This window comes from Ambystoma mexicanum, chromosome 5q, assembly GCF_040938575.1.
Source record: "Ambystoma mexicanum isolate Mex_15411 chromosome 5q, UKY_AmexF1_1, whole genome shotgun sequence".
Lineage (NCBI taxonomy): Eukaryota > Metazoa > Chordata > Amphibia > Caudata > Ambystomatidae > Ambystoma > Ambystoma mexicanum.
In genome coordinates this window covers 500037189-500054143 of record NC_090933.1, presented here as the reverse complement: position 1 = coordinate 500054143, position 16955 = coordinate 500037189, and the positions used below count along the sequence as shown (strand labels likewise).

General features: G+C 50.5%; 1 protein-coding gene across 4 annotated transcripts in view; it reads left to right on the top strand.

Annotated features, from left to right (window-relative positions):
* The window catches only part of TRAPPC8 (trafficking protein particle complex subunit 8), a 2435788-nt gene that overhangs the window by 581671 nt on the left and 1837162 nt on the right, over window positions 1–16955 (top strand). For all 4 annotated transcript variants that reach the window (XM_069620968.1, XM_069620966.1, XM_069620965.1 and 1 more), the window contains one exon: window positions 3316–3409. In XM_069620968.1, coding sequence (XP_069477069.1) covers window positions 3316–3409 — 94 coding nt within the window. The remainder of the gene's footprint in view (window positions 1–3315; window positions 3410–16955) is intronic.

Below are 16955 nucleotides of genomic sequence, written 5' to 3'. Positions count from 1 at the left end.
TTACTGTTTTCCATAAGGACAGGTTTGTGTTGAGAACCAGACCCTCCTTCTACCTAAGGTAGTTTCGGACTTTCATTTGAGTCCAAAAATTGTGCTACCTGCCTTCTATCCTCCTCCGCATCCTAATAAGGAAGAGGAAAGGCTTCATAGGTTGGGCCCTAGGAGAGCTTTGAGCTTTTATGTTTCCAGAATGTCAAAGGTGAGAGTGGATGACCAGCTCTTTGTGGGGTGCACCGGGCACAAACTAGTCCAGGCTGTGTCCAAACAGACCTTGTCTAGGTGGATCATCCTCGCTATTTCTGAATGCTATACTTTGGCGTGCAAGGTCCTTTCTGAGGGCTTGCGTGCTCATTCCACCACAGGCATGGCTACGTTGACAGCCCTGCAAAGGGGTGTCCCTATAAAAAACATTTGTGATGCTGCAGCGTGGTGTTCCATACACATGTTTACCAAGCATTATTCCCAGGATACTTCCCATGCTCAGGATGTGGCGTTTGGTAAGGCAGTCCTTTATTCTGCCCTTTAATTTCGAATCTTGCTAAATTCTTCACCCTCCTCCAATCACGGATACTGCTTTGGGAGTCTGTCAAAGATGAGGAATACGTTGGAGGACACAATCCATTCGAGGAACAAGTTACTTACCCCTGGTAACGTTCTTTCGACTGGATGTTCCTCCAACCTTTTCCCCATCGCCCTCCCAGCCTACCCCTCTGTAGAATTTCCCCATGCTATTACAGCTTTTGTTCCAACAAGGCTGAGTACGGTCAGGCCTGATTGGTGGCCACTTCTGCTACACAAGGAGAGGGGGAAAAACAAGAACTGAGGCTACGGGCGCCGTGCATGCTACTTTTAACATCCAATGATATCACCCTCGACGGAGGCCTCAGAGGGCCATCGACTTGATGCAGGGCGCCCTGTGCCGAGATAAAATTCCAAAGCAGCCGTGCTGTGGAAGTGTCCACAGCTCATGTCAAAGATTAGGAATACGTTGGATGAACATACAGTCGAAAGAACATTACCAGGGATAAGTAACTTTTTCTTATACATCTATGTGCTACCGGAACAAGCAAGGAGGGACCAAATTCCTGCTTTTCTGTCCGCTGACCATATCGATATGAGAGTGGGCTGTCGACCACTGTATGCAATTCAAAGCCACTCCTCTTCTGATAGACCGCCACACACAAAACGAACTACTGAGCAGATTGAACTCCTTGGTTCACAAATGGGAAATCTATCATTCTGTCCCAGAGCCCATCTTCCAATGCTGGGGGCACCCCAAGTGGATCTGTTTGCGACCACCATGGCAAATATGCCCTTTGAGCAATTGGCTTCTACTGACCTGAACTTTCTTTCCTGGAAGGGCTGCCCTTTTGGTGGCCCTCACATCTGCTTGGAGAGTTGGTGAGATACAAGCCTTTTGTACTAGTGAGCCATATACTATCTTTCACAAGGACCAAGTGGTTCTAAGAAACTACCCTGCTTTTCTTCCTAAGGTGGAATTCTCATGCCATATTCGTGAGTGGTTCTTCCCACTTTTTTTCAGCCCTCAATCTCCAGTAGAGCAGGTTCTTCATTCCTTCAATGCCAGCATGGGTCTTAATATCTATATTCACAGACCCAAACAGATTAGACAGTCTGTCCTATTTGTTACCTTTGGGGAACATCACCATGGTACTCGGGCTTCCTAGGCCACCATAGCCAAGTGGCTTGTTTCAGGTACAGATCACGGCTACCTTCTGCAAACGTTCACCCCTCCAAAGGGCTTGCACGCTCATGCTATCTGAGCTATGGTCAGGGCTGTGGCTTTCCTGCGTAATGTTCCCTGGGATGTGAAGAGTAAGCCTGCCGCATGGTCCACTCCCTTGCATGGTCCACTCCCTTGGCCTTCTACTTGCACTGTTGTCTGGATACAAGCTCCAGAACTAGTGCTTGTTTTCGTCGAGCAGTTATGTGAAACATATTTGCAAATCATTGACAGTTCTCCTCCCAGAAGTTATCCTTCTATGAAATCTCCCATCAGTATGAAGGAAGGGCACTATAGATGAGTACAGTAGTCACTACAGTAACTGTAAATGCTACAGTATGGCAACAAGGCAGTACCTAGTGTTAGAGCTAAATCAGCTAGAGGCTTGGCGGCTACTGCAATTTTTCTGAGGGGTATCTCTTTGGTTGACATCGGTTAGGCGTCTACTTGGTCTTGGTTGTCATTGCACATATAGTTTGTTGGTCTGGATGCCCAATGCTTTCTTTTTGAAGTTGATGGGTCTTTGCGCTGCTCCTTACTTCAGGTTTTGTACTGCTTTTCTTTCTAAGATAGGTATTATGTGGGCAGAAGGAATCCATTTGAAGAACAAATTACTTGACGTTGGTAATTGTCTTTCTGCTGACATAGTCCTTCGTCCCAGAGATCAGTCTCCAACCTCCAAACTACCCCGCAATTCAGATAGCTTGTGACTTGTCAATTCTATAGTTCCTTAGCCTTTGAGTGCAGGAAAACTGGTTGGAACGGAGGTCATGGGAGCATCCGGCCCCATATATACACCACCCATCACAACCTATCCAAAGTGAGCAAGCAGTGCTGAGTGGAGTAGCAGAGAGCCTCCTAGTGGCTAAAGGTTTTCAAAACCAGATTTCCTCCTGAAGAATATTTCTAAAATGAGGACCCTGTGGGAGGAGGAACTATTCCATCGGAAAGAAATGACCTTTACTATAAGTAACTTCTTTATCTACTTCAGGCCATCAAATCATTTTAGCCAGTGGCCAATGATAAATCACTCTTAGCGAGTAAGAAATGGTCGGTTGTGCTTCTGTGGGAAGCTGGCATTCATCCCAAGGGGCGAGTGATTGTTATGCTTAGCTGGTAGCTTGCAACTTGCCATTTTTCACCTTCTTCTATTTAATAAAGAGTGGTATGCTGTGATGTAACATTAGGTGTGCATGACATGATCTGATGTCTTTGTGATTCATATAAATCTCATGAATTCCTTTCCCTTAAACGTATTTGATGTGAGATTTATGAAACGTCCTATTTTTTACCCTTATGCAAACTTAAAATTTTGTAAGGTTCTTGAAAATTACCATTAACACAATGTAATCATTTCTTTCATTAAGTAGCAATATACTGAAGATGCGTGTGCAAAGGAAAATGGTGTTGCCAGTATACCGATTTTTTTTTTCACTTACAAATTGTGGCATGGTCTGCATTATGGCGCACTCCAGAATACTATTCCAAAATAAAACTTAGGCAAATGCTTTCTAGCAATTGTTTTTTATTAAAGTAAATTCTTGATGAAATGTTTTTATCTTTTCTGCTAGGACTCTTATGAAGATGGACCATATCCAGTCATTAGTACTAAAAATGTGGACAATCACATGATTTCTTTGGATGGATTAGAGCACCCAGCCAAAGGTTGTACAGCTTGCTTTCAAGAATAGTATAATATGGATTTCAAGACTAAATTAATATGCCCAATACATTCTGTTTTTGTTTAAATGATTACATTACTTACGTTTGGCCTCCTACATGTTGTGAACCATGAGGAGTGAAATCTTGCAGGGTGGATAATCTTTGGTTTTCAGATCTTGTTTGTGACAGTTATCGCTGCTGCATGCCTTACTACTTATGCAAGAGTATAAAAGCTAACAGTTGATCATTAACTGTCAACAGCATTACTTTATCTGGAGCAAATATATGGTACCACTTTAAAATGTGGGTGTGGGGTTAAATGAACAATTACTCATTTTTTTTCCACTTTGATTTTTATTGAACATTTTTGTTATACCAAACATTGTATTATAATCATGAACACACCGCCTTCACCCCCCCCCCCCCCCCCCACCGTCTCCCTTTCCCTCCCCCCGCACTACAGCCACCAAGCCCAATCGTCCGTTTGGGAAAATATACTGAGACCGTATTGAGTCCAAACCTATGAGTCACAACTGGCTAATTCGGTTTCACGCTCGTAGGTTCTCAATCAAGGGAGATCTCTGGACCCCCCCCTGCCATGTGGGGCAACTCCACCCATGGGGGGGATAGGTTTTAAAGTTTAAGGGCCTTGCAGCCCTCGTGTATCACACCGCATTCCACTCAAACAAGAAAGAGTCCACATTATTGTTGGCGATTGCTGACACTCCTTTTTGGTAGGGGCAGAAGCCTGTTTCTATTTCTGGGCCAAGGCTATCCTCCCGGTCCTTAGCATGGCCTCCACCACTTTCGGGAAGCTACTTGATTCAGAGTTCGGGGGGGGGGGGGTTGTGTATCACCAAGGAGCAATTCAATGGGGCGCAGTTCCGGGGAAGAGACCCACCATGTCCTTAATCCAGCTCAAGAGTTCAGCCCAATATGTTTGTATAGAGGGGCATTCCCACCACATATGGCACCACGTTCCCTGTTGGCTACATTCCCTAGGGCAAAGCGGTGAGACACCCACAAACATTTCAGAAAGTCTCGCAGGGGGAAGTGCCAAGTATGAAGAATCTTAAAATGATGTTCCATTGCTGACGTATAGAAGGAGCCGCCAAGCATTGTCTTACAGATTGAACCCCAGGTTTCGTCATCCAACACCACCCCCACCCTTTCCTCCCAGTGCCACTTAAAGGTTTGCCTCCCCTCCAGATCCTGTAGATCTTTGACAGAGCTCCCTTCCTTGTAGGCGATTCAGCAATTATTTTTTCAATCAGGGCGAGAAAGCTCCCCACTCCATTTGTGGTCTGTGAGGATTCCCTTGAGGCGCAAATATTCAAACACCGACTGAGGTTTAGTACCCATGGCCTCTGCCAAAGAATCGTACTTGATGAAGCTGTTTTGACTGAACAACTGGGCAGCTCTCTCAAGGCCCGTATCAGACCACTGTTATATTTTACGCAGTCCCTTATTACCCAGGTCAAACGGGGAGCCCCACAATGAGCTCAGAGGAGAGGGCCAAGTAGACGGGGGCGTGGCTATGTGAGACATGTGAGGAGTCGCGTCCTGGAGGAGCTCCTGCGATCCGAGATATGATCCTTTACAATAGTGCACATGCAGATGCACGGAAGTCCTGAAACTTTGAATGCCCGCATATGAAGGAGGTGCACAGGTTTGGTGAACTCCTGGGGCCTGGGAGACCCATGGGGCCGGAGCTGTGAATACTGCCGTGGCCGCGAGTGAGGCAACATAAAATGGCGGTCGGAAGGTGAGGACAAAGGACCCAGCTGGCAGCACAAGGACGGCGGAGAAAAAGCAATGGACAGACACGGCTGCCAGCTGATGCGCATGGGGGCCCCCGCATAGCAGGCACGGGCGCTGGCGAGCCAGCGTCTGCGGACACAGAGGAGCCGAGACACAGCGGGGCGGACCCCTAAGCACACTGCCCTTGGGTCTCCAATGCGCCGAGGCACGGCTGCCCATGAAAGGCTGAGGCGGCGCTTGATTGATTGATATTTTATTTCTATCGCGCTCGTACACAAGTGTTTCAGAGCGCGACAAAGCAAGGGAGGGGAACAGGGGAGAACAAAACAGCGATCTTACTAGGCCCAGTGACATTGAGAACGTGCTAGTGCATGGGAGAGGGGGGAGGGGAAAAGTGCATGGAAGGGGAAGAGGTGGAAAGTGCGAAGCAGAGGAGAAACAGATGAATAACAAAAAATAAATAATAAAGGCAACCCACAATAATAAAGGCGCTGACAAATATATGCAGCGGGGAGGACCCTCTCTCTAGCGCCTATATAGAGCAGCAGCGCTGAATAAAGCCGGCGGTGGCAGCGCGGCGCACTGGTAAGCGGACACGCGTAGGGGACAGGGGTGCCCCGAGGAGTGCATACCAGGATGCCCGCGGGAGCACAGCGTAGCGTCCCCAACCAGCCTTGGGTGCTCCAGAGGAGGGGCACTGGTGAGGCCGTGATTGCATGAGTGGAGCACGGCACTAGCTGCCAGAAGGCGCACGTCTTAACTACGGCTCGCCACTGAGCCCATGAATATACGCACACGCGGGCGCTTCCAGGAGGGGCCCATGGAGGATACTTTGTTGCGCTGCACACCCGCCACGAGCGCAGATCACCAATAAGGGTACAATCGATTCTGGAGGTCACAGATGAGAGGCTGACACGGGGGAGGCTCGGTGGGCCCTGCCAGCGCTGCCTTGTGGGGCAGCCCCGAGCAGATAGACAAACAAGGGGCAAACGAATACCACAGAAAGCCATATGAGGGACGGTCACATAGGTGCAGTGACCGCTCCCCCCCGAGACTGACAGCCCCGGCGAGGACAGTGTGGGTTGCAAAGTGAGGAAGGTGGCTGCAGCCAGCAGAGCCACCCTTTGCACACATGAGGCGCTGAGAGCATAACCCGGGGCACAACTTAAAGTGGGGGACCCCCTGGAGCCTTCCCTCACTAGAAACGCCCCCTGCTGAGGCAGCCAGAGCTGCAACAACACCCAAATGGGTCCACAGGCCCCGGGGGCGCAGGCAGTGATCTGAGATATCGGCTGTTGGGGTACAAGCACAATAGGAAACGATAGCACTCCAGTACGTGGGAGGACACAGCCCACTCTGGGGGCAAATTACCAGGGCATGGGGACCCCCACTGTGGCCTCCCCTGTGGGCTACTGCTGAACACGAGGTGACCCTGAGGAGCTGAAGGCCATAACCAGGGCGCCCGCAGAGAAACGCACGACATCAAGATGGCCACCAAACAGGCTAAAACAAAGGGCAAGCAACCCACGCTGGACGAGTAGGCCAGAACGCTGCGTACAGCAGAAGGATCCAGGAGCAAGGAGGGGACCCCCACCACGGGCCCTGACGCCACAAGCAACGATCAGCAAATCCTGGAGGCAATAGGTGACCTGAAACTGACGTGGGAAACCAAACTGGAATCGGCCATGGTCGAATTGAAAGCCCCCCCCCCCACCCCTCCGAGGCCGATAATAGCTGATTTATTTGGACAGGGAGAAAATCCTAGAGCACTCCCAGAAGGGTGGTACGATAAAGAGGGCATCAGCAAGCATAACGGCATACCTGGATTACACACTGCTGGTACAGAGAAGGCGCATGAACTATGGCTCGGTGAAAAGACGACTGTGGGAAGCAGGCTACAAATACATGCTGATATACCCGGCAAAACTGAAGGTGTACCACAAGAACAGGGCACTGTTCTTTGACACCCCGAAGGATGCGTCGGAGTAGCTAGATGCACAGAGCTGCCTGCCGGAATCGGGTATCCAGAAGGAAGACAGCGCAGATGGGTAGAATGAAGTCTGCAGCGCTAATGGTGCAACAGACTCAAACACTGGGACTTGAATATAAGATAGGGATATGGGTGCTTGGATAGGTGCAATTAAGGCCATATGCATATGATCCTCGGGGCACAGGAACATAGCGCCAGAGATAGGAGTCTAACGGAACCTGCTCTCACACTCCCGTAAATAGACTAGGTAGGTGACCGGGAGACCGTTGACACCCTGCTGGGAACCTGATCTTGGCATTCCGAGAGAGGACCAAATGCGGGGGAGCCTAAGATCCAGGGATGGAGCTGGGCACCAGTTGGGGATAGGCAGGGAGGGAGGGAGGGAAAGAGGGGCGGGAAGGTGTGCTGTGAACGTAGTGGAGGGGAAGAGGTGAGAGGGTTAGAGGGGGATTTTTTGTTGTTTTTAGGAGGGGAACAAGCTCATATTCAAGCCAAACGAGACAGTAGGGAGGAACACAGAGGGAGGGACAGGGGACAATCCACGCATGGCGTTGGGTAGTCTTAGAATTGTCACCTGGAACGTGAGAACCCTAAACAGTTACCTGAAGAGGAATAGGGAAATGATGTACCTGAGAAGGCTGAAAGTGGACATAGCGTTGCTACAGGTAACCCACCTCACTAGAGAGAAACTGGAGGTGGTTAGGAAAAAGTGGAAAGGGACCACCATAGGAGCGACATACTCTGCTAATGCTAGGGGGTTGGTTACCTGCGTAGCGCCTCATGTGCCATTCCAGATGCTGCACGCCACAGCAGAACCAGACAGGAGGATGGTTTTGATGCGTGGGTTGCTGGAAAATAGAGAAGTGGGCATTATAAATAGCTATGCCCCCAACCAAGACAGGACGGCTTACTTCAGGGCCCTATACGATAAAATCAGCCCCCACCTGGGTGGCCAGATTAAATGAGGGGACGACTTCAGCTGCAAGCTATACCCTAGAATGGATAGGTCGGATGATAAACTGAATAAGCCCACCCCCGTCGCGAAAGCGCTACAGGCCCTGTTGAGAGATTTTGGACTAGAGGATATCTGGAGACCGCAACACCCTAAGGATAGGCATTACTCACACTACGCTGCCCCGCATGGCCTGTACACGATGATTGGATTACATTTTTGTCGCTTCGGAACTTGTAGGGGAAATGCTTGGCTCAGAATACAAGGCGAGAGTATTATCGGACCACTCCCCCCTTGGTCTTGGTGGAGACACCAGCCTCCCAGAGCTAGAATCCCGGCATGGACGCTCAGAGCCGAATCCCTGCAGGACTCTGTATTCCAAGAGGACTTAAGGGAGGAGATCATTGAGTACTTTGACATGAACACAGGGAGTGTGCAGTCAGAGGGAACCTTATGGAAGGCGTTTAAAGTGGTGGTAAGAGGGACGGCCATCTCCAAATCCAGAGGGCTCCCAGGGGGCATAGAGCGAGAGCTACAAGAGACACAGAAGAAACTGGAAGAAATGATGCAGAACGAGGGCACCTCACATGAGGACGCCGAACAGGTGAACTTGCTACAGCAAACTAGTAGGGGGCACTGGGAAATTCTATGTAAACTGAATTATAAAAAATATGTTGATGGGCAACATGCAGGGGGAGATAAACCAGGAAGGCTGTTAGCATGCCTATATACAAATGAGACACCCAGGCCAGTGGTCAGGGAGATAAGGGCAGAGGGAGGTCAGATCTGGGACACCCAAGAGGGAGTAAGCGAGGGGTTCCTTAGTTTCTACAAATGCCTGTATGAGGACCAGGGGGAGGAGACTGGAGATTCAGGAAACACTGAAAGATATAGGATTACCCAAATTAAACGATGAGGAACGGGAGAACCTGGACGCCCCAATCACAATAGAGGAATTAGAGACAGTGGTTCTGCACCTACCCACATGCAAGGCCCCGGGGTCGGACGGACTCCATAGTGAGTTCTATAAAACATATAAGCAGGAAGTACTTCCCCCCCGCTGCTGGCCATGCTCAACGAAGCGTTCGAGAAAGGAAGGCTGCTGGAGTCTCTGGGAAAGGCGGTGATTATACCGCTACTAAAAACATGCAAGCCAAGCACAGATTGCGGGTCATATAGACCCCTATCCATGCTGAATCAAGACGGTAAAATTCTAACGGCAGTGCTGGCAAACAGACTCAAAGGGGTAATTGGTAAACTTCTACACCCCGATCAAATGGGCTACGTCCCGGGCAGGAATATAACGGACAACCACAGGAGCCTGCACCACATTATAGGACAGACAGAGAAGGATCCAGGCGAATGGGCTATAGTCTCGCTGGATGCAATAAAAGCCTTTGACTCTGTGAGGCGGCCGTGGTTGTTGGCGGCCCTAAAAGAATACGGGATGGGACCAGGGTACCTGAGGTGGGTTAAGATGATATACAGCTTCCCAATGGCCAGGCTCAAAACGGGCGCGATAATCTTAAATAAATGGCAGCTTGGTAGGGGCACTAGACAGGGCTGCCCCTGGTCGCCCATGCTTTACATTCTGGCATTGGAACTGCTAGCGATCTGTCTTAGACAACAGTACGGGGAGATAGGAATCCATACGAAGGGGGGACCGCACCTGATATCATACGCTGACGATGTATTGCTGTACTTGCGCTTCCCAGAGGAAAACGTACAGTATGTCCTGGAAGTGATGGACCGCTATGTGACCCTTTCGGGTATAGCAGTAAATCCCAAGAAGTCGCGCATGTTCCCCCTGGGGAGATACAGAGGAGCCCCACATAGGAGCCTACCTGTTCTGCCGATACCTTGGCAGACCAGGACATTTCGATACTTGGGGATTAATGTATATCATACGGCCGCGGACGAACATAAACACAACACAGAAAGAGCGGTGGAAGGCATCAGGAACAATATGGGGTTCTGGGCAAAGCTACCCCTGGTCATGATGGGAAGGTCGGCCCTGATCAAGATGGTGGTTCTGCCCAGGCTATTACATTTTTACGAACATCCCATACATGCTCCCCAAACGTTTTTTCACAAAGCTCCATAGCTTATGCAGGGGCTTTCTGTGGCATAATTCCAGGAACAGGGTGGCCCTTTGGAAGTTGCAGAACCCATGTGATAAAGGGGTATAAACCTACCGAATTTCGAGATATACTACCTTGCGGGACAGCTTCAGTATGTGGTAAGGTGGCTCTCCGCCGAAGAGACGGCCGAAGCTAGACTGTTGAGCAAGGATTCCGCCCCATTCTTTCTGAGAGAGCTGGTGTGGCTGCCTCAATCGGAGATGCAAGGTAGTGCGAGATTTCTGGAACTGGGCCGGAAAATGTGGCGCAGGGCGTGGTAAGTAGCGGGGAATCCGACCCCAAGCTCCCCGCAGGTGCCGCTTGTGGCGCTATGCGGCGAGCACACGCAAATGATAAAAGTGATCCCCAGATACTGGGAACCGATGGGTTTGGCCTTCCAGAAAATAATGGAGGACACCGGGGTACACAGCGGATATATTACATATACAAGAATTATTAAGCGTCTGCGAGAAAGGTGGCCCGGGGCAGGACTAGCGGAACAACCCGATAGTCATCGAGACGATGTACGACATTTCAGAGGGCGGGCACGAAATATCTCGAATCTACGAATTATTGATGACCAGGGTGGGCAAGGAGTTGCTCCAACTGAGACGGGACTGGGAGGAGGAGGCAGGAGAACCCTTGGTAGATGGACAATGGGAGAGGGCCCAGAGGTATCAGACGGTGTCCCAAAATGCGAGGCTACAGCAGATCCAGTTATGTCACCCACAGGGCATATATGACCCCTAGTAGAATTGCCAGGTTTGGAAGCTCAGTGATACAGAAGTGCCTACGGTGTGGGGAGGTGGATGGATGCAGGGATGATGCACATGTTCTGGGCATGCCCAGAAGTGAGCAGATTCTGGATGGCGATCAAACGACATCTGTCCCAAAAAGGGGTTCCGATGGAGGTGCAGTCAGTATGGGCATGCATGCTGGGGGGCTTTGTTAGACCACGCAACCTGAAGCACATCAGTAAGATGAAAGACTTACCTTACATCTTGGCCAAGCGGAGAATTGCAATGGGCTGAAAAGCAGCGCAAAGACCCAGGATAGAGGTGTGGTGGGCCGACCTCCTGAAATGGGCAGAGGTGGAGACGGCAGCATGGTGGGAAACAGTCACCTGGGGAGGTGGTAGGTGGGACCCCTAATGGAGTGGAAACAACTAGTCACAACGATGGTGGGACTCCCTCAGGCTGAATTTAGTGAAGAGGATGCGCTTGAGAACAAAGAGGGGGATAAAACCGGAGGAATGAATTCAGAGGTATTGGAGTAAGGGCTAGAGTTAAGGGGGTGGGAGGTGGGAGGACTGAGATGCAAAACATGCGGAATGATTGTGAAGCATATATGTGAATGTCCTATATGTTGGAAAAGTTGGTGTGTTAATAAAACAATATAACAGTAGCCTTGTTACGCTTCCAGGCTTCCCAGAGGACTGCCAATGTAGTGTGGGATCTGAGGTGGATAGCTCCAGGAGGTGACCACAGGAGGTCTCTCACTTTCTTGGGGCGAATGTGGGTGTCCTCTATGTATGTCCAGTAGGTGCCCATATAATCTCGTAAGTGTTCCAACATTACCCAGAGCTGTGCTTGTAGTATAATCTAAAGTCTGGAAGGCGTCACCCCCGCCACCCCCCCACACCCCCACCCCAGGTCTCTAGGGAGGGTCAGGGTCCCATATTTTACCCTTGGCCATTTTCCCTTCAAAATAAACTATTGCACCATGCCATGAAGGGACAAGGAGGAGTCCGGTATGGAGGTGGGGAGGGCAGGCGGGGGAGGACATTCATTTTAACCGACACCATTCTGCCAAACCAGTAGAGGGTAAGTGGGGCCCATCATAGTAGATCCACTTTTATTTAGTCAAGGATCAGGGAGTAGTTAAGTTCAAACAAGGTTCCCAAATCCCAGGTACGTGGTGGACTTACACTCAATTCTCATACCCTTTATTGTTTTCTTTCCTGCGGTTACCCCGTCGTCTTCCCCACCATGTGCATTACTGACGATTTGGAGAGGTTTATTTTCAGGACCGAAAAACTGCCCACCTCTCATATCTGGTCAAGGAGGCGTGGGAGAGCGTAAGATAAGTTAGACATGTAGCAAAGTATAGCATCAGCAAATAGCAAGAGTTTAAGGACTTGATCCCCACACTGGATTCCTGTGACCCCCTGGTCCCGTCTGATGGCAATGGCCAAGGGCTCCATTGCTAGGGCGTACAAGAGGGGGTAGATAGGGCAGCCCTGTCTGGTCCCTCTAGAAAGGTGGAGAGGGGACAAGATGACTCCATCGACTGCTACTCTTGCAGTGGGACTATTATAAAGGGAAGCGATCCATCCTTGAAATTTGTCACCTAGTCCCATCCTTTGCAGAACGTTGCCCATATAAAGCCACTCGACATGGTCTAATGCCTTTTCAGAGTCTTAAGATACAAGGTATGCCTCTAAGGCCTGCATGTGGATTTGTACATTACATCCATGGTCTTCCTGATATTATCCGCTCCCTGTACCTGGTCCCTGTTGGCCAGTGAGGGGAGGTGCCAGGCCAACCTATTGGCCAGAAGTTTCACCAGGATTTTCACATCAGTATTCATCATGGAAATATGTCTGTAAGACTGGCACTGCTCTGGGTTCTTTCCCATATTTCGGTATGACCACGATCAAGGCTGAACGCATGGATTGGGGCAGGTGGACAGTCTCCAGCGCCGTATTAAACAGGTAGGCCATGAACGGCGCCAAAGTGGAGCAGAAAGATTTATAGTAGGATACTGTGAACCCATGGTCCACTGGTATGGTGCCCCCTTTCATCCGACTAATAGTATCCGCTACCTACTGGGCTGAGATGGATGCCTCCAAGTCTAGGAAGCGATCAGCGTCAGCCCAGTCTCTGACCAAGAGGGCGTGCAATTTCGCTTTATGTTGTTGAAATTCTGCCCACCTACCCGGGAACATTTGGGACCTCAGTTTACCCCCTGGCTGGATGGATTCAATTTTCTCTCTAAGGAGCTTCTCTTCTTTTTCCTTGTCCCTTTTTCTTCTTGCTCCCATACCAATAAGGACCCCCCTTATTGTGGCCTTGAATGCTTCCCAGAACCCCTCCACTCCTGCCTCCCTGTTGTCATTGTTTGTAAAGTATTCTTTAATTGCAGTAAGGACGGTCTGGGAGAGTTCTTTAACTCGCAGCAGCAGATCGCTGCAGGACCACTTCGGGTTAGCTAAAGATTTCGGCGGTACACCTATTTGGATCCTTACCAAGTCGTGGTCAGACCACGGAATAGCCTCCACCGTAAATTTGGCAATACGTTCCCGCATAGAGGAGTCGACCAGGATGTAGTCAATCCTTGAGAACGTAGTGTGCGCTTTGGAAATGAACGTAAATAGGGGGTCACGCCCTTGTCCTCTCGTGTGGGAGTCTGTCAGCCCCAGCTCCTCATTGACTCTTGGAAGCGGGCGGCCATGCGCCGTTGGGTCTGAGAGTCAGAATAGGTGGCCTCACTCTTCCTGTCGCTTTCAGGGGGTTAAAATCGTCCCCTACATTCAGGACCCCTTCAACAAAGGACATCATTTTGATCTTAATCCCTTCCTAGTACTGGTCTTGGACCTCGTTCAGACAATAGATGGAGATTAGCGTAACCATGGCTCCCCTAATAACCCCCTTGATCATCAGATAGCAGCCCTCCGGGTCTTTGCGTTGTGCCTTCAGAGCAAAATGTGCCCTGGGGGACACCAAGAGAGCAGTACCCCTCTTTTTAACTAGGGCAGAGGCATGGAAGACCTCTTTTATGGACCTAGTTCTAAGGGGTGGTTCCATACCACCCATTCTCATGCACCTTCCCGTGTTATCAGCGTTATGGGTGGTCCCCAACTTGGCAGGCTAGGTTCTGAATTCGCGAGACCGTGCAGGACCCCGAGAATATCGGATTAGGACTTGGTAGTTTAGGAAATTGTAAAGAATAAGAAACCCGACCAACTCGCCACCCCAAACTCCCCCGATTTCCCCCCCCCCACCCCCAAAGTGCCTGGACTGCCTGCGACATAGAAGTAGCCGATGGGCCAGGCCCCCATTCCCCACCTCCCCCGGGGTTAACATGAAAACCATAACACCTCTGAGCCCCCCCTCACAAAAAGCACAAACACATTACAGAACATCCCCTGAACCCCCCCACCCTGCCCAAGAAACGTTAAACGATAAAGCACAAAGATATCCCTGTAAATCAACCAAAGCGCTCCCAGGACAAAAGTTTCAAGCTCAGGATCCTGGGTCCGCCATGCGGCAGGAGCCAGCTCCAAAACGGCAAACTGGCCAAAGATCTGGCCAGTCCTGCTGAGTTGTTAAGACTGCCATTGTGTTGGTCCCAGAGTTTCGCCCCCGGCAGTGTCGGGCAGCTTGCAAAGCCCCGGATTTCCGCATTTTGTGTGGAGATGGTCATCAACCGTTGGAAGCTTGCAGGGAAGCCGGGGTCACTCTCCGGAATCTTCTGTTGCTGCGGACGCGTTGTCTTTCTACAAAACCGGTTGCCTTCTGAGATTTCGTTAGTTCTCTCCCCTGGGCTTCCGAGTTGCCTTCTGGGGCATTGTCGTCCAAGAGCTCCCAGGGTCACCTTGTGGATGTCATCTTACGTTATTAGAGAGTATTTAGATCCTTTGTATTCAGATGATAGGGAATTCGGGAAACCCCATCTGTATCTCACCCGTTGGTCTGGAGCCACTTTGTCAGGGGGCCACACAGCCTTGTCTCGCCAGGGTAAACGATGAGAGATCCTGGTAAATAGTTGGGAGTTTTCCCACACTATAGGGCCCCTCTTCCTTGGCAGCTCCCAAAAAAGTATTTTTCTGAAAAATAGTGGAATCTCGCTAACATTGACCTCTGACCTTTGGTGCTCGCACCCGCCCTGTCGGCCCTATCAATTGTAGGTTTGTTGATGTTGGCTTCATCAGAGTTTTCTAACCACTGCATTGATAGATCTTGTGATATCAGTTTGTTTCGCCCTCCCGCTTCGGAAAGCCCAGGAATCTCAAGTTGTTGCGTGGTCTCTGTTTTCTAAGTCTTCCATCTTGAGGGTGCACTTTTCCTCCCTCTCCAGTTCTGAGAGGTGCATGTCTATTTGGGTCTCCAATAACTCAGCAGAGGTGCGATATGCGTCGAGGGCCTGGATTTGATCGTCCATGATGTCTACTTTCTTATCTAGACCGTCAAGTCTTTTTCCAATGTCAGCCCGAAAGCCCCTGATCTCGTCCAGGAGGGCACCATGCCCTTACTCACTGTCTGGGCTTCCTCTACTTCGGATTGTGAGGAGGAGGGCATGTTGATGCGCCTGGGTGGCGAGGTAGGGTCGTGGTGAAATTTCTTAAGTGATTCAGCCCAGTTAATTCGTAGTTTGCAACAAGGAATTCCTTATACTCTAAAGGGCAAAGGCTGTGGGAAAGGGTGATATGATATATGATATGGCATTTATAACACGCCTATACACAAGTGTTTCAAGGCGCGACAAGGCAAGGGAGGGGGAACAGAGGCAAGACAGACAACGATCTTACTAGGCTAGGTGTCATTCAGATCGTGCAAGTGCAAGGGAAGTGGGAAAGAGAAAAGTGCGGGGGGAGGAGAAGGTGGAGGGGAAAGTGCTGTACATCGGATAATAAAATAAACGAGATAAATGAAAAACCGCCAGCTGGCGGTAAGTGCAGGCTGAGTGCAGATGTAAGTGCTGGTGGGGGGACTGTAGGGATACAGAAAACAGTCCCCAGGTGCAGGGGTTGCCAGGGAGGCAGTGCAGGCATGCAACTGGCAGGGCTTGGGCCCGAGAACAGAAGGGTGGCCAGGTAACCAGTGCAGTCTCAGTATCGGCCAGGAATTCAGCAGGGGAGAGGTGGAGAGAAAGCAGAAGCAAAGAGGAAGGTTTTAAGGTGCTTCCGGGACCGAAGATGGTTCTCCTCAAGTTTTAGGGAGGCAGGGAGGCTGTTCCATAGGGAGGCCCCAGCCGAAGAACGAGATCTACCACCAACTCGTTGCTTGGAGAAGCGACTGACCCTGAGGGAGATGGAGGCGAATGAGCGAAGAGCTCAAGAAGGAAGATATTTGGGAAGAGAGAGCTGAAGGTATTGAGGCCCCAGACCCCAGAAGGCCTTGTGGACGATGCAGAGGGTTTTGAACTTAATCTTCACAGCCACTGGGAGCCAGTGCAGAGATTTCAGTCCAGGAGTGATACGATCCCTGGGCTTGAGGCTAAGGACAAGTCTTGCAGTCCTGTTATGGATGATTTGCAGATGGCAACTCATCCAGAACAGCCCCCAAAGTGCCACCGCAAAGGCAGGAGGGTCTCACAGGGGCTAGTGGGCGATCGCTAAGGCCTCTAAGGGTCGGTTTCTCAATCCGCTGGGTGCATGTCTCATTAGATGGCTCTTGGGGCGCCGTTGAGTGGTGGTCAGTCGAAGGCGGGTGAGCAGGCTGTCCTCCCAGCCGCAAGGAGACTCAGCGGGCCAGTAGTTTGTGTAGATAAAGACATCCTGGGAGGCCATAGGCCCGGGTCAGCTCAGCGGGAGGTATCTGAAGCACGGAGGCAAAACTCGGGACCCACACGCAGACCGGGTGCACTCCTGGGGGCGACAGCAGGACACCACTCCAAGCAGAATCCCGAGGCTCAGGGGTCGGCCCCCATCGCAGCAGGGGGTGATGATTAGTCCTGGACCTCAATGAACGAGGGGTCGGGCTCCCTGGGCAGGTCGAGGATCAA